Below are 18,089 nucleotides of genomic sequence, written 5' to 3'. Positions count from 1 at the left end.
AAGTAGGGCACATCTTATGTACAGTCCAGTACTAAATAAATACAGGGACTAGTGGAGATCAGGCTCACTGTGATACATGCTATAGAAGATAAATAACCAAGATGGAAAATGCAGAGCGGGAAACAACTCTGAAATGAGAGACATAGGCACAGAGGGACCTCATGACTTGTGTAGCACCAACGAGGCTGACAGCAGAACCAGGTTCAGCAGCCAGTGTTCCCAAGCACCATGGCAGCATCCCATCCACAAGACCATCTGTATCATGGCACACTGAAAATTCTTACATAACTGCTGAACTTTCAACTTTAACAATAAGCTAGGCAGAAGCATTCAGGAATGCATCAAGTATGTAACTATTCATGTTAAAACTTGGTAGGACTTAAGAGCTGCCATTTCAAGAGCTTTCATTTCAAAAGGAGATGTGAATATGCCACCTTGACTCCCAGATGACCAAAGTCTACTGGAAATAAATGCTATGTCTTACAGACATAGTAACCCACCCCCTGCAGCAGTGAAGTACACAGAGGTCTCTGTGAAACCCACGATTGACTACTGTTCTGCTGCCTGCAGTGTGACACAGGGAAGGTTCATCAGCTACACATCGACTTGAGCAGCAAGGCAAGTTACACTGGACTTCTCTGAAATACACAAATTGCAGTTGAAATGCAAGCAGGGAAGGATGAAAAGCATCAGCAAGGAGGTAAGTGTCTCTGGGCAGCAAAGATGTATTTTAAAAGGAGAGAAGAAGATTCCTCCTGAGCTTCCAGTAATTAAATGACAGTCAGTAATGATGTGAAATACTTCTGTTTTTTAACAGGAACTGCTTAGATGATATATCAATATTTAATAATGATGGATTTTTGATTCCTCATGGAAGAAAGATGAGAGATTATTAAGTGATATTTATCAAAAATAAACATGTTGAAAATCAAGTGTTCCAGACAGTCTGTACTTAAGCCTTGGGAAATGAGAGCAAGTTCTCGTAACAATAACCAAGTGAATTATGAAAAAAAATATGTAACACATCAGAATATTTTGCAATTTGTCCTAATTTAGAATTCTTTTCATGTGAGCAGAGAAAGATTACTTTCCTAACCTGAATTACTCCAGTGACAAGCTTGGCAGGAGGGTGTCCAAGCAAGTCCTCCATCACTGGTTTCTCCCTACAAATTTAACAGAAAGCAGAGCCCTAAGTAGGGCAGGGGGAGAAGGGGAAATCACAGCATGAAATTTAGAAGCCAGAAGGAGGAGACCTACCAGACACCACGCTGAAGTCACCAAAATACTCAATTGCTGGATCAATGACAAATTTTACTCATTTACTCATGGAAATCCAAGAGAGAAGGGTGCCAAAGAAGTTAAAGCATCACGGTCCTGAAGGGCATAACAGGTGAGACTGATACAAACTGCCTGGTGGGAAAAACTAAAAGAGACACCAGCAACCAAGGCAAAAGGAGCAGCAAAGATGTGATGCCTTACAGAGAGCACAATGGAGCTGAGGAGGAATTCAAAGAAATGGGAGGATTTGCAAACAACAGTCACAGAGGAGATTTTTAAAACAGCACTTTGGACAAACTAAGAGGGAACAAAGGCGAGACTGAGTAGAACACCTCAGATCGAGACAAAGAGCAGCTGTTGGAGATGCCAGGACAAGTATTTCAAGGGAGATGTTTTATTTGAAGAGTGCTGTGAATGCACTAACTCCCTCACTACAATAATTAAAGAGCACAACCACTCTCCAGTTAAGACTTCATCAACAGATTCTGAGAAGGTGCAACTACAAACTTGATAAATAAACACAACCACAATTCACTTGAGTTTCTAGCTGTGCCTTCTCTTCTGTGAATCTGTGCATCCACAACTGTGTGTTGTTTTGAAACATAATAGAGAAGCTGGACTCCAGGGCCTGTACAAGCTAATGCAGACAGCAGGCGGGCATGTCCAAGGCTATTAAACAAATCCTTCTTCCCAGCTAGGCCTTAAGTTGATTTTGGTTCTGATACACTGCACTTTGAAAACAACTGATCCAGAGAGAATACACAGATGCAAATCAGGTGCACTTAACTCCAAAGATCATCAGCCACGTAATCAAACATACTGGGAGCCAACATTTCACCTTCTCCAGAGGTTCCAACTCAAAGCACAGTTACAAGAAATGGAAAGTTTAGAAGTCCTGTCTGAAAAATGCATCAGGAATATATTCTTATTAGGCCCCAGTGTCAATGCCAATACTTTACCCATTTACTGAAAGCTACTGTGGCTCACTACACAGTCCAAAGAAATAAAACACATGAGGATGTACTCTTCAAGACAGGCTTTTAGTAACTTAAGTGCAGTAAAGTGACAGGACACTCTTCAGAAACACTTGTGTTAAGCCAAAATCTTAGTTACATAATGAAAATCCTCCAACCTCCATTTCTGCAAACTTCCCTTCAACACAAATGTGGGGTTTTAATTCTTTTTTCAGAAGGATGTGTCAGAATGAGACAGGAAGCAAGTCTGCACAGTCACTCAGATACGACTTATTCTGCAACAGCAGATGAGAACGCAGCTGTTTTAGAGGCAGTTCTGTAAGCACTGGGCTTTGTCCTGAACTGAGACTGTATTCACAGCTAAAAAAATGTTCCCCAGCAATGATTTTCATTCACTGCTGATTCACATAGCTCATCTCAAGTCTCCAAATCCATTATCAAACTTTGAGGTGCATCTTCTCAAGCAAATCCAGCAGGCTTCTCCATTGCCCTGCAGCTTGTGCGGTCAGTTCTGCCTGTATACAGTGGTGGCAAGATCCAGCACCCATGCCCGTGTTCACTAAGACTTTACATACCTTTTGTACCACTTTCTCATGGGAAAGGCACAAGAGTGATGAATGACCCCATCAACCACAAAGTCGCAAAAGAGTGGCCCAATATTATACAGGTTGTTCCACAAGGGTGTCCAATATAATTTGAATTTTGCACTTGCAGGTTTCAAATCAAACCTCGTCCTAAGTTTCCAAAGGGCATTTTGCAGTCAAAAGCAAGGACTTATTTTAGCCAAGTCTCTCATGTTTAACATACTTTTCTTCTCACTCTCCCTCAGTAACTTACAGCCTGGAGCAGAGAGGAGCAGACACAATCTATTACAAAGGGCTTCCAAACCCAAAGGCTTAGCCTGGTGTTGAAAACAAATGTCAAAAGGGGTGTTCAGTACATACCAGCAAGTATAAACTTTCTTTGCTGTGTCATGATTATTGCGGATGTGTCTGCGCAGACTGTTGGAGGCGTTAAATGAGCGTTCACACTGTCGACAGGGATACCTCTTCACAGACTAGCAGAAGAACAGAAATATATTTTAATAACAGGGAGAGGAAGGCACTGGCTGGATTCTTACATTCCCATGATCTTCAGCTTGACCTTACCTCTTGGGTGCAAAAAAATCCCTCTTCCACTGATAAACATCACTGAGATTTTGGGGTCCCACTTATACTCAGCCCAACCATTGGCTAATCCTAGCACTGATCTTACAAAAACCAGGACTAGTTAAAGCACATGCTTGATTTTCATTTATTATTTTTAATAGGAACTGCATTAGCTGCTTCTCCTGGGCCTCATTTCACTACAGGACCCTCTGCAGAATTAATTCAGTGGAAACACCTTTCTGCCACAGAAGAACGCAGGACCCCAATGTAAAGTAAAGTTCACTTACCCTTCTCTCTCCTCATAATTCAGCACAATAGAAGGGCAAGATGTTAAAGAGCATCATATAGTCCCACTTGTTAACCATGTATGCTATCCTCATCCCCCTAAACAACTCTGCTCCATAACTAGCCTCTTCCTTTCATCCAGTCCTTCATATAATCTGCATGCATTCCATTTAATATCTTCTTAGACTTAATAAATAGATGTATGTATTCAACTGCCATATTTGGCAAATTTCCTACTTCTAGTGAATTCAAATAGGAAAATACAGCATTCTCACCCTGTCCCCATATTCTTGATACTTATCAAGTGGAACAATCCACCACTCCCCAAGTCAAGCTAAAAGGAGTCAAAGTCCATGATCCACATTTCAACAGCCTCAATAAGGGTGAGTCAGTGTACAGAACAAGAAGTCCTGATGTTAAAGTACTAAGAAATCTGGCTGTACACAACATCTTGGCCTATGTTCTGCCAGGAAGATTAGCTTGACAGATGTAAGTCAAGGCAACACAAGGCCTGAGCTGGATGAAAACAACAAATTGAGATTTACAGTTCTTGTAACAAAGGGCTCTGCACTGGATAAGCCTGTAACTCTTCCCCAGTTAGGTGTAGTGATGTCTACCAAACAATACAGCATGTGGGAAAACTGTGTGTCCTTCTGTAACTTTGAGTATAGACAATTTAGATCAAACTGTTGAACCAACAGATACGATGAAGAAGGATAGAGAAGATGGAGAAGATACGACATTCTATCCACTTACCCAGATGTGACAAAGAGGAAGCCTGACATGAAATGCAGTGGGAAAGGAGCAGCAAAGAGGATGAAGTATGCAGGTTGTAGAGTATACCATCAAGGACAGAAAATGTACTTACAACAGGCTACATATTTTTTCTTTGTTCTGACCCTGAGCTAACTCCTCAGTGAGCTGCAAGCAGACTCAGTTTCTTTTTGCCCCAAATATTAACAATTACCAGACTCCTTTGCTCAAAATAGCTTGTTTCCTAGTTGAAGTGTTTCGTCTGAGTCCTTACCCTTCCATGACTTCTCTTCATGTGGGACACATAGGTTTCCCGATCGGGGATCCACTGTGAACATTCCTTGCAAGTCCAACCAGTTCTTCTCAGCCTGGACTTGGTTTTGGGATTGTATCCTTCCACCCTCATGTCCCTCCTCATCAGAGGGGAGTGGGAAGTCCCGTTGGCCACAGACAGCTCCTTTGCTGGGGTATGAACCTGGTTCCTTGATGCCTTCTCAGATTTCTGTCGGAAGTTTGAGAGCTCCTCAGGATTTTGGGGGACTCCATGAACACCCTAGATGACAATAATAATGGAATCGTGTATAACATTTATATGCAATTCATGTTATACATCTTTATTTATAAGTAAAAAACATTTACTATTTAAATTAATAATTTAACCCCACCCATCCCCCAAAACAATATCCTGATGTCTTGCTCCCACACATCTTCTCATTTCCCCTTGAACCTGGCTACAGTGCTTTCCCCAGCAAGAGATTTTCCAGAGAAATATGAAGCTTCTATTTATGCTCCCTGCATGACAACAGCAACTCCTTGGTGCTGCCTGTTTAATATTTTGTATGAGCTCTAGGAACTCTGGTTAAACAGGGAAGATGTAATGGAAGAGAAATGTTAATTGTCATTATTGCAAGAGCCTAAGCTCTAAAACCACTAAGCTTTGGTAAGCTCTGAATGAAACATCTGCTTTTATCTTGGGGCTCCAAAGCTGCTTCATCTTTGCTCAAGGGACAGGAAGAGACAACCTCTCAGTTTCTCTAACCCCACCTTCTTCAGTTCCACACCATCTATTGCTATTTACATTTTCACGGTTCAAATCTTGGTTCCTGACAAATAAAAGCAAGCATAAAGCCAGAAAACAGCCTTACAAGGCACATGGCTCCAGGCTCTTTGGTTGTTCAACAGGCCAAGATCCCCCCAGAAGTTATTTCAACAAAGAAAATTGAATATAAGGAAAATAATCCACAAGCAAAGAGCTGTGGGAAAGCAAAAGCAAGTAAAATAGCAACATACCAAAGAAACCTCAAGACACTCCCCCAGGAACAAGAACAGTTCATTGACACAAAAGAATAATTTAGAGGTTTAATTGTGCACTGTAATTAGTAACGGGTAAAGTTTCAACACAGGAAGGCCCCAAGCCTTTGGAAATCTTTCTGGGGGTCAGACACCAAACAAATGTCAAAACACAGTGTCTCATCTGAGAAGCCCGTGTGCTTTGCACCTGATCCAGCTGATGTTCACAGAAGCTCTGTCATGCAATGGCAGGGCAACGACAGCAGCTCCACAGCACTGCCAGGGTAACAGGAACAGTTCACCTTTCACCCCATCTGGAAATCTCAAGAGTGATTTCAGAGCAGGGTACATTAGTGCCCATTACTCATTTTCTCCTGTTATTACACCACGGGGAGGTGGTAGAAAGGAGCACAGAAAAATCAACTGTCTTCTCTGAAGAATTAATAACAGGAACCAGACCATCTAACTCCTACTCTTATGCGCTAACAATGGAAAGCCAGGAAGGATGAGGAGGCACATGGCTTCTTTATTTTGCATCTAGGCACACATTAGACTATAAACTCTCTATTGCATAACGGAGCAGGATCCGATAGAGAGATGGATAGGAGAGATAGGTTAGTGCAATTACTGTCCTGACACAGCCAAAAAGCTGTCTGTAATGACCGTCTCAAAGATATGTCGATTGCCAAATACAGCCTCTCAGTTAAAAGACAAAAGTTTTGTATGGAGATGTCAAGGTGCTGGTGCACAAACTGCTGCAGACAGGTCCCTGGGGGTGGGATTTGGAAATGAGCCAAAGCAAGTTGTGTACCTCAACTCAAGCTTGCATTTTAGCATTGGGGTTGAATGCCTCTTTGAAAGTCCCAGCCTTAATCTCAGCTCTATTTTCCTAGCTATAATACAAGAAGATTAGGTATCATCAACTTCATAGGAGGGCTTCAAAATTTAATTCATTACTGCATGCAAAGCAGTTCCAGATTTGCAAGTTAAAGGCATGAAGGAGAGAGCAAAGAAGTAGTTTTGAATGGTTTTTGCTTTTAGCAGCAAACTAATAGATCTTCTGGCTTTTCAAGTGAAAGTATAAACAAAGTCAAGTTATTGATTAAAAAAAATATGTCACTTTTTTTTTTCTAATCAAAGGGCAATAAGACTTTGCGAGCTCTTGCTTCAGAATGGCACCAAGAAATCTGAGAGGATTTCCACAACAGCATTGTTAGACACTGTACATAGAAACATATTCACCAAGACAACAGAAAAATGTGGCATAGCACATTCATGGGATAAGCAGATCTGCAAGTCCTCAAACGCATCCTGCTAGAAAACACCACTAAATGCATAACTGATTTTTCGTATGTGTAAAAGAGCAATGAATGACAGTGAGGCAAATGCTGTGCTTACTGCAATATGAGCCATTACTGAGGTTTTGGGGTTGCACACAACTATCCATTTCAGACCATCTTCTTGGAGCAGCCTGACTGGTGCCAATATAGATGAAGTGGGGATCCCACCTCCCCAAGGCTGGTACACCTCCAGGGCAATCACTTCTGCCTCTGTCATGCTCCCCTTTTGCAGTCTGGTGCAGTTCTCAGGTGAGAGGAGCAGCCAGAGAAGTGAATTGTTAAATGCCATGCAGCTTCCCTGAGGCAGCTGCAAGGGGTCAAAACTCTCTAGTGAGCACCCAGAAGAGGGAGATTCAGCTCTCATTCTATAAATTGAGTAACACTGTGGGCAGACAATACTCCCTGTCTCCCAACCAATGATAAAGCTTCTGCTCTGGCTTAATCACTTCCTTGGGTTTAATACAGGACAGTTAAAAATTGAATTAATGTATTCACAGAAAATGAGCCTTTGTCATAAAGTTAAATTACATATAGATGAAAGTAACTGCCTGCATTATTACCAACTAACACAAAATGCTCCACTGATGTTTCCAGATAATACTGTAAATCACTGTAGTCTATTTTTCCACTAATATATTCCTCAAGAACCTTCCACTTCCTTAACCTATCTTCTCACGGAGTTGATATAAACTCTTTGTGGAGTCAAATAAGAGGATCTGCTATCAGCAAATAGTGGGTATTACCTACCTTAACGTGCTGCATTAACTGCTGTTTCTGCATATACACCAACTGACACTGTGGGCACTTGAACACTCCCACTAACAACTTGTTGGTGTTCTGCTGGAAATGCTCTTGTAGCAGCTTCTTCTTGTTAAAGACCGTCTCACAAGAACATTTGTAGATCACCCTGGAACAATTAAAATGTAAACTCAGTCTCTCTTTGTTAGTTATTTTAAGACAGTGCATAAAGTTATCTCAGCAACTTCAGAAAGTGATGGGTTTCTGAGAAGGGATGTGCTCTCAATGGATTGTCAACACACACCCACGTGGACAACCTAACCATCAACTCAACTAGGAAGAACAACAAAACGCCTCAGGCACATACCACAGCTTTCTAAAAATAGGTTTACTTCTATGCATATGCATAACTCTGTGTGTGCATGTAAGTGCAGACAGATGGGAGCAAATTCAAAGTATACCAGCTAGCTACACACTACCTTCAATCCCACCTTTACATAGTTCCTCCCTTAAAGCATACAATCTGGCACTAGCTCAAGCCTTGGAAGGGAGAGCTGCAGAGTGGAAAACACAGGAGGTTTCTCTCTAGTGATTTCTGGGTCAATGATGTATGGCGTAACTCTCCTCTTTCTTTCAAGTGCAAGATGCAGCAGTTACTCTGGAGCCCTCTACCAAGAAATGCCACTGTGGGTCCTGCTGCACAATGAGGTGACAGTTAAGTTCCTTTTACAGGTATCTTTGTCTCTAAACTGGAGAGACATAAATTTGATGGATAGACCATATGGTGCATACAGAATTGGCTGAATGGCCACACACAGAGTCGCAGTTAACAGCTCAATGTCCAACTGGAGATGGGTAATGAGCGGTGTCCCTCAGGTTTGGTGTTGGGACTGATCCTGTTCAACATCTTTGCTGGTGACATGGACAGTGGGATTGATGCACACTCAGCAAGTCTGTGATGATACCAAGCTGTGCGGTTCAGTGGATATGCTGGAGGGAAGGGATGGGATCCAGAGGGACCTGGTCACGCTGGAGAGGCGGCCAATGCCAACCTCTTGAAGCTCAATCAACCCAGTCACAATGGGGCAATCCCAGGCACAGCAGAGACCTGATTCAGAGCAACCCTGAAGAGAAGGACTTGGGGGTGCTGCTTGATGAGAAACTGAACATGAGATGGCTTCAGTGTGCACTTGAGCCCAGAAATCAACTGTGTCCCAGGCAGGTGAAGGGAGGTGATCCTGCCCCTCTACTCTGCTCTCCTGAGACCCCACTTGCAGCACTGTATCCAGTGCTGGTGTTCTCAACATAAGGAGGAAATGGAGCTGTTGGAGCAAGTCCAGAGGATGCTGTGAGGATGATCCAGGGGCTGGAGCACCTCCTGGATGGAGACAGACTGTGAACATTGGGGCAGTTCAGCCTGGAGAAGAGAAGCTGTGTTGTTACCTCAGAGCACCTTCCAGTGTCTAAAGGGGACTACAAGGATGCTGGAGAGGGACTCTTCATCAGGGACTGTAGCAACAGGACACGGGGTGATGGGTTCAAACTGAAACAGGGGAAGTTCAGGTTAGAAGTTCAGGAAGCTCTTCCCTGTGAGAATGGTGAGGCACTGGAACAGGCTGTCCAGAGAAGTGGTAAATGCCACATGCCTTGCAGTGTTCAAAGTCTGGTTGGACAGAGCCTCGGGCAACATGGTCTAGTGGAAAGTGTCCCTGCCCATGGCAGGGGGGTTGGAAATGGATGATATTAAGGTCCTTTCCAACACAAACATTCTATGATTTTATCATTCTGTGATATTCAGGTTTTTCTTGCCCAAATTCCTCTTCTCCTACCCAGGGGACCACGTTTGTACGAAGAAGAGCACACTGTGGTTAGGCACAGACCTGCACCAGCAGACAAAGCAGCAGTTCTTCTCATATGAGGACAGAAACCAGAAATAGGAAAAAAATGGGAGGCAAAGGAGGAATCCTGGAGCTACCCAGCAAGGGAGAAGAGGAAATGATAAATATGAAATATTTACTGAGTAGTCTTGTGAGGCTCTGCTGGGTGCTGGCTGGTCATGTGAGTCGTGGTGCTGTCAGCTGACTTGAAGGCCATCGGGCAAAAAGAACACTTGTGGAAGACTTCGCAGTGTTTCTCATGGATGTGCACTTTGAGCATGGCGAGGGTCATGAAGACAACTCCACAATGGATGCACCTGGGGGACACAAAAAGAAAGAGCCAAGTTACAGCCACAGTGCTGCTTCCAAGATTCACACAAAGTGGCACAGGCAGAAGCAAGCACCAGGCTATGGTGGGTCCTTATTTAGTACCTTCAATAGCAACATGCAAGGGTCAAGGAGGAATAGAATACAGGTGTGCTTGTTTTGTCTGGGGTAATTTTCTTTGTACGGGCTAGTACGGGGCTGTGTTTTGGATTTGTGCTGAAAACAGTGTTGATAATTCATGGATGTGTGTTATGTGTGATGGAGCCCAAATTTCCTGGGGATGGCTGAACACCTGCCTGCAATGGGAAGCAGGGAATAAATTCCTCGATTTGCTTTGCTTCTGTGTTAGCTTTTATTTACCTAATAACCTGTCTTTACTTCAACCCATGAGTTTCCTCACTTTTACCTTTCTGATTCTTTTCCCCATCTCACTGGGCAGGGGTGAGTGAGAGGCTGCACTGGGCTGAGCTGCTGGCTGGGGTTAAACCACAATACAGGAATTCACAGGCTGGGCAGATGTGTGACAATATCTATAAAATTAGCCTTCAGAAACTAAAACAACACAGAAAGAATAAAGGAAAATGTGGTTCAGCAAAACGCCAGCCCTGTATCTGTGAAAGTCAACTCTGCCACAGATGAAAGTGAAGAACTAAAGTATCTGATGAGATCTCAGCATAAATACCACTCAGTCTCCAGTACGAAACAAAAAAGATCCTCAGGAACCCTGTACAATTGGTTCTCATTCCCCACTAAGCACCAGAAAATAACAGCAACAGCAAAGATACTGAAAACAGCAACAGAAACATGTAAGGAACTGATTAAACTCATTAAAATCATTAACACACAGGTGTTGCCTAGGAAGTGCTTGCCTGGGAGCTGGGTGGATGCTCCAGGAAGAGCAGAGATTGCATGTGAAGCCAAAGGATTCTTTTTGGCAGCTAAAAACATGGACAGGCAGAGTGCCAGGGTCATGCCACTGGTTCCAGCCTGCCTCTCCTCCTAGTGCACTCTGTGACAGATCTTGCCTGGTACTCCCTCAGCATGGAAACCACCAGCAGTCTTCCTGTTTTTAACTAATATTCCTCTCAAGAACCCATCCACCTGCTGTACTCTGAGAGCAGCCACACACCACTCAAGGGCTCATGAAGATGCAGACTGTCCTTGCCTGCCTTGGCCACACCAGCCATGGGGTTCACCATGCCCACAGGGGCACGTATGCTAATCAGGTGCTAGAAAACCCTTTCCTAAGAAGTGTCACTCAAAATGACTAGTGGCAGACCTCCGCTTGAGTCAGCATTGCACATACAGACCATTACAGTGGAGCTCAGCCAGGCAACCTATGGGGCCAATGCTTGTGCTTGTAGGATGTGAGAGGCACCCAAGGGATAACTTCCTCCAGTAAACCTGGAGCTAAGTCGCCTTAGAAATATCTTTTTTGCCTCATTCTGAGGTCTGCTGTTTGTGTGCTCAGCAGTGCCGCAGCACAGATGCTGCTGTCGTAGATGGACCCCAACTACCGAACAACTGGAAGAGCTCCAAGCCTGTATCAAAACCAAACAAGCCGCTAGATTATCCTTCCCTCCAAATGAGCCTTCCAACAGTGTTCAGGAATCACCCCCATGCTTTGAAGTCATACTTCAAAAGATCGTTAGGCAGAAGCCAGCATGAGGGAGCTGAACCCTCTCCCCCCAAAATCTAGACACAGATGTAGTGTTCTTAAGTTTAGAGAGGGAAGTGATAACAGCTGGTGTCATCTTTGGGGAAGCATGAAAACATCCTGCCCAGGCAGCTCTGCCTTCAAGCCTGATCCTCATGTGACACAGAGAGAGACTTTCTAGGATAGTAACATCAGGAACCATGTTATTATGGAAAAATAAATTCTCCAAGTATAAATGGAAGAACAAGTACTAATCCTGACAGTAAGGTTTGGCTGTTACATCCAGGAATATCCAACAGGTTTCTTCCACAAGCACTCCCTGAACTAACAATAGATGGTTCTGCGTTCTGCTTAGTTTTGGTAAGTACTCCAATTAGAATTAGGGATGAAATAAGTACTAGCTCAAGGTCAAATGATTACAAGTTGATTTAATTTACAGTAAATGGAAGTTTAAACAACAGGCACTTTGTAATCAAGAATTCCAGTGCCAGCAGGATGAAGTTTGATAAAGTAAAGCAATTAGCAGAACAAAGTGGATGGAGGATGTCAGAGGCTTGCCATGTAATTTCTACAAATTGCAAATTCCGCTATCATCTCCCCAGGAAGGAGGGGAGGGAGAGTAATTTGCCAGAGAAGACTCTTGGATAGCCCCAGGGCAAGGAGGGGTGGTGTAAAAGTCTTGGAAAGCAGCCTGCAAGAGAAGATAAAGCTACAAGATGTTGTCTTAACCCTCTGAACATTTCCTGTGCTGTCACCTTCCAGCCTCTCAACTCTCCAGATGGCACCAAGCAGGAAAATGAGCCCCAGATCAGTGGAGAGAGCCAGAAGGTACTTGGAAAAGGTGGGGAGGTGACACTTGGAGCCAAGTGGAAGAAGCATTTAGGACAGACTTGGTGATTTTAATTTTTAACTGCAGAAGGCCTTTCTCATTTTCAATGCAATCACTTGCCATGATTAAAACCCAATAAAACAGTCTTACTCCAAACTTCACTGAACGCATTGGGGTATTAGGAGAACAGGAGACAGAATAAGGACTGAACACACCCCCCAAAATAAAAAACAAAAACAACAAACCCCAAACTTATGCATCAGAAAATCAATAAAATCAAGGATATAGTGAGCAGCAGCAAAATAGAGCTGATCCTGGGAAGGATTTAAAAGAACCTCTCAGCTTTTCAGCTCTTCAAGTAACAGAAGGGAAAGAAATGAAGTTACTACATGACCAAAGGGCAGATGCCAAGGACTATCAACATATGGTTCTGCAATGAGAGTTCATTTCTTCCTTTTCCAAAACAGCAGAGACAGGCAGGATAATAAGAATGGCACAGACAGAAGTCTACCCAGTTTTCACAGATGAGCTTGAGCAGAGAAGTTAAAGAACTAGAGAAATTAAAGAAATTTAGCTTTTAGAGAAGCCGGGTAAAGCTGAAAGCCCTGCAAGCATCATTCTTGAGCTCTGTCTTGGTTTAAATCTTCTTTAATGTCCTTGACATAGAAAGAAGGCATTTGCTAATGACATCTGTAGAAGCTCTCACTGCTGACAGCATCATAAAGGTATTACTGTAATACATCTGGAATGAATAATGTTTTTAAAAAATGCCAGGTCATACAGTTAAGAGTCAGGATCAAGCTCTGCTCTACACTGCAAGCCCATCACTTAGAGATAGAGGCAAAAGGAGTTGCACTGGATCACTGCTAAAAGACTGAGTTTCCCGTATAGTGCAGCTCGGGCCAATGTAACTCTGTTACACATTACTGATAGAGGCATCAAGAGGGATGGGGATGCTGCACAAGCAGCTCAGCATGCTGAAGCTGTGCCTGCATTTGAGATTCTCAGGTACCAGCAAAGTCCAAAGAACTGCACCAAACGCATGGTTAGTTTTCTGACATCTCCATTCCAATTTTTCCATTTCAGGTAAAACATTATTTTTCAGCTTTCCTCCCTCTCTCAGATTAACTTATTTTCAAACAGCCCAAGTATCACAGTCATTTAATTTGCTATGGAATTAATCCTTTGCTGTGCCCCCTCCAATCAGATCCCACATAAAAAAACCCCTTCTCTGTATATAACTAAATTCAGAATCAGTTTGTTATGTGTTTCTTGTCTTCATAGTTGAAAGAAAAAGCCCTTGAAAAACTAAGTGAGATTTCAGAACAAACCACACAGGCTTCCTGAATTTGCAGCCATCTTAAAAGAATAGCTCCATGAGCAAAAACTGCCCTATTCATTTTAAATCTCAAAGTATTCAATGTCAATAGGAGAAAAAACAGAAATTCAAAGGCCGCTAGTCTCATCTCCCAAGTAAATTGTCTCTGTCTTAAGAGACATGCTGCAGTTGAGGTGATCTAAACATGCCAAGGAGGAAAGCCTTGTAGGGAAAAGTCCTTTATTAAAATGTCTTTTATTAAAGCAATCAATTTGGTTGGAGAAGACAACACATGCATGCACACACACACAACTACATCCAGAGCCTTGGGAGCCTTCCTCCATTTGTCTCAGTTCATGAGAAGTGTTTGGAGAGTTGTAGGCACATAAAAGAAAATAATCTATGCCCTTCTCATGCAGGCACACATCCCTCAGACCATTATAACTTACATAAATATAAGTTCAAACCTTAAAGAGACTTAGAGGATTAAGATCTGCAATCTTTTTGCTGGAAATATCAATCCTGAGAAGCTCGTCTGCAACTTCAACACAAGGTTCCTTCAGCTTAAAGCTGCCTTCAAATAATTTCTGCTCTCAGAAATCTCTCTTAAATCCATTTAGTAATTCCCCATTTTGAAATAAGTTTTATCATGCAGGAAACCACACCAGCTCCTGGCTACATCCTCTTTTGTTTCTGTTGCAAGGACAACACATTTCCAAAAATCTAAATCCCAGTTTCTCATTCCCTCTTGTCAGCACAGACCCTCTGGACCTGCACAAACCTGAATCCCACTTTGCGGGAGTAATGCAGGCAGTTCTCCTTGACGTGAGTCTGGAAGTAGGCAGAGCGGCAGACAGCACCGCACTCTGGGCAGCAGTATGGAGACTTGTGAGCGTGGATCCTCTGGTGAGCGCAGTAACTGCACTGGTTGGGCAGCATCATCTGGCACACTTGACATGTCTGATGAGAGGAAGGTTACATTAGTTAGTTATCCTCTGTTTCTTTGTCCCCCCAAGTCAGCCTAGAAAACTTTCAGGTTTAGAGGAAGCTCCAGTACATTCCTCTAGTAAAAACATCAACTCTACGAAGCTCTTTGGCTAGCCTCCTCAGCACCTTTTTTCACAACAACCCTAACTTCCACATTAGCCATTCCCGATGGCAGTCTCCATTCTTAAGCCATGTTCTCTGCAGCTTATTTCCCTTTTTTTCTCTTAAAAAAGGAAAACAAAATCTTTCACCCTTAGCTCTATCGATATTCTGCTTGGTCATTGCTTTCATTTCTGCATTAAGGCATTTGAGAAAGAAAGCACATTTCTCAACAAGTCCCCACCCTGCACCAAGGTCACACTAAAAGAGCATGAAAACTCCATCATACCCCATCTCCAAATCCTCACTGCTGAACACAATGCAGCCCTGACACACAGCAGCCTTCACCACCAGAACCACACTTGTATCTCTTGAAAGATTTCACTGGACCACTGAAATGTGAACTTTCAAAGACCACAAACTACATGTGCTATGATATCTTTATAGAAACATGACAACTACAAATGATGCAAGGACTCTTTCTCTATTTCTGCACTCCTTACGAAATCCACCTTTTTCCCTACCCTTCCAAGAGCCACACTTACTATCAATACCATTTTGCAGAAGATGCGTCATTTACTTGATGTGTAAAGTGTTTTATGTGGACATATCACTCCAGTTTCAACAGCTGTCAAACCTCAGCTCCTTTTCACAGGTGCCTCAACTCCTCTGTATTCATTCAAACCCAGGAGCAGCTACTTATCCTCTCTAGGGTGCATATTACTTGATGTCTAAGCAGGAGTAAAGCTGGAATGGACACCAGACCTACAGCCTTGAGCCTTCTAGGAGCTCAAACTCTATTCTGTCATTAAAACCCACACAATTCCTCTGCTCCTAACTCCTGCTTAAGAATGAACTACAGCAAGCAGCTAATTATGGATTATCACATCAGGTAATTTAACTACATCATTTCTTCCGCTATTGTTAAAGGTTACAGGGCTCATTCATTCAGATATGGTGACAAGTTGTACCAGAGGGTATGCCTACATGGTCAAGCAAAACTTTTAATGCAGCATGTGCCTACACAGCTGGACCAAACCAGGTCCTGCAGGCTCTACTGCTGGTAGCCAGAGCTCAGAAACCTGAGAGAGAAGCACCTAAATCTGACAAAGAAAAAAGATTAAGAGCCAACTCCATTTTCTGTATCATTGCTGTTCTATGCAGCATCTCTGTGATGTTCCACTATACAACATCCACCAGTGAACTGTCAAAAACACTGCCATGGTTTAAGCCCAGGCTGTAAGTCAGCCACACAGCCCTCTCGCTTGCTCCCCCTCTTTCTTCCCCCCCCACTCCACTCCCAGAGGGATGGGGAGGAGAACTGAAAGAATGTAACTCCCACAGGTTGAGATAAGAGCAGTCCAGTAACTAAGGTATAACACAAATCACTGCTGCTACCACCAATAATAATAATGATAAGGGAAATAATAAGGGATGAGAATACAATATCACCCATCGATACCCAGCTCAACTGAGCAGTGAACCAGCCCTTACGGGTAACTCTCAGTTACATCCCAGGCATGACGTGCTGTGGTATGGAATACCTCTTTGGCTGGTTTGGGTCAGGTGTCCTGTCTCTGCTTCCTCCCAGCTTCCCCTCCTCCCTGGCAGAGCATGAGGCTGACAAAGTCCTTGGTCAGACGAAACATTTGAACAGTAACTAAAAACATCAGTGTTATCAGTGCTGTTCCCAGGCCGAAAGTCAAAAACACAGCGCTGCACCAGCTACTAAGAAGGAGTAAAAATGACTGCTACTGCTGAACCCAGGACAACACCGCAGGTAACAGAAAGCATCATTTATAATAAAAGCTATGACAAACCTGAAAAAGGCTCATGAAGGAGGGAGGGCCCTTGAAGGAGGAAACTGCAGAAATTGCCAAACACATCAGAGGCCTCAGACACGTAATCTGAGACATGCTGCAACTGAAGTTTAGAGAAAACATTTCCCACCAAGAAAGAGAGAAATGGATAGAAGAAACCACATTATAGGACCCCCACGCCTGCACCCAAATGCAATTCAAACAAACTAAAGAGTATTTCAGCCCTTCCCCAAATGCTTGGAGAAGCCCCTTAATTTCAGCAGAGAAAAACAGCACTACTGAGGCATGGTCTGAGCTGTGAAAAACAAGCAGAAATGGGAACATGGGAAATAGAAAAGCCCCCAGGATATATCTCAGAGTTGCTGAATGGGACCTTAAATTTTCCAGAGCTCTCTCAATTCTCCAAATAAGAGCTACAAGAAGAAAATAATATTCAGGGCAGTTTTATTGTGGTTTATGGCATTGTTTTTTCTAATCGAGTTTTGATTTGCAATGGGAAAACTAACTTCTTAGCCTTATCAAAACAGCACTCCTCTTGCTTTGATCCCACCTAGTATTCAAGGCAGGCTGAGCACAAGTTGAAAGCACCTTTGACCTTGTAGCTTAGTGACATACATTTCCTCTCCAGATCCTGCCTTGTCAAAGCCAATTTAGTTTTGATTTTAAGTCTGAAAAGAGACAGTCTGAGGCTCATCTCTTCCTCCCCAGCATGGCCCCAAAGGCACCGTGGCAAGCAACATACAGTAAAGACCTGAATTTTCACTGTCCTGGATCTGAAATATGCCAGAATCACCCCATATTTAGTGGGCTCTGGGACTTGGCACTGCTGCTTGGGGATGTGCAGAGCAGCAGCAAGCTCACAGACCTGAGCTTCAGCACTGCTCTGTGATTTGTGTTTGGATGCAGCAGACCTTGTGGTCCTGACAATGTGAACAAGTCCCTCATTTTCTGAGGTGTACCTGTGAGACTGTTACATCTGAAGAGTAACTAATGCCACGTGTGAGTCAGCATAAAGCAAGCTTCCACTGGGGAAACGAAATCATCTCACGGTGTTTGGTCCTTTTAGCTTATGGGCTGCTGGGGTGGAAAAGATGAATCCTATACCCTTTGCATTGCACTTGTGCTCCTACTGTTACTTTGCGCCCACTCAACCGACATGAAGGGGTGAGTTAAGACACCAGCTGATCCTGCCACAAACCAAGGTACAGGCAAGCAGTAGACTCCAAATACCACTCTGTCATGGGTAATATTCTTCTATAAACTTTTAATTAAAGGTTTAATATGCCAGCTCTGCTGATGGCGCACAAAGCTGATCATTTAGTTGCATTTGGTTGGTGTCTATGCTCAGAAACACAGCATTTCAGCAGCA

At 43.2% G+C, this 18,089-nt stretch overlaps 1 protein-coding gene across 2 annotated transcripts in view; it reads right to left on the bottom strand.

The window, feature by feature from the left end:
* ZNF592 (zinc finger protein 592) overlaps positions 1-18,089 on the bottom strand; it is a 42,036-nt gene that overhangs the window by 3,657 nt on the left and 20,290 nt on the right. For both annotated transcript variants that reach the window (XM_034066227.1, XM_005142510.3), the window contains exons 4-8: positions 14,596-14,774; positions 9,824-10,000; positions 7,816-7,975; positions 4,713-4,991; positions 3,197-3,309 (exon numbers count right to left, since the gene is read on the bottom strand). In XM_034066227.1, the coding sequence (XP_033922118.1) occupies positions 3,197-3,309; positions 4,713-4,991; positions 7,816-7,975; positions 9,824-10,000; positions 14,596-14,774 (908 nt within the window). The remainder of the gene's footprint in view (positions 1-3,196; positions 3,310-4,712; positions 4,992-7,815; positions 7,976-9,823; positions 10,001-14,595; positions 14,775-18,089) is intronic.

The sequence above is a fragment of the Melopsittacus undulatus genome, chromosome 9, assembly GCF_012275295.1.
Source record: "Melopsittacus undulatus isolate bMelUnd1 chromosome 9, bMelUnd1.mat.Z, whole genome shotgun sequence".
Taxonomy (NCBI): Eukaryota; Metazoa; Chordata; class Aves; order Psittaciformes; family Psittaculidae; genus Melopsittacus; species Melopsittacus undulatus.
This window is presented reverse-complemented; position numbering and strand designations above follow the sequence as displayed.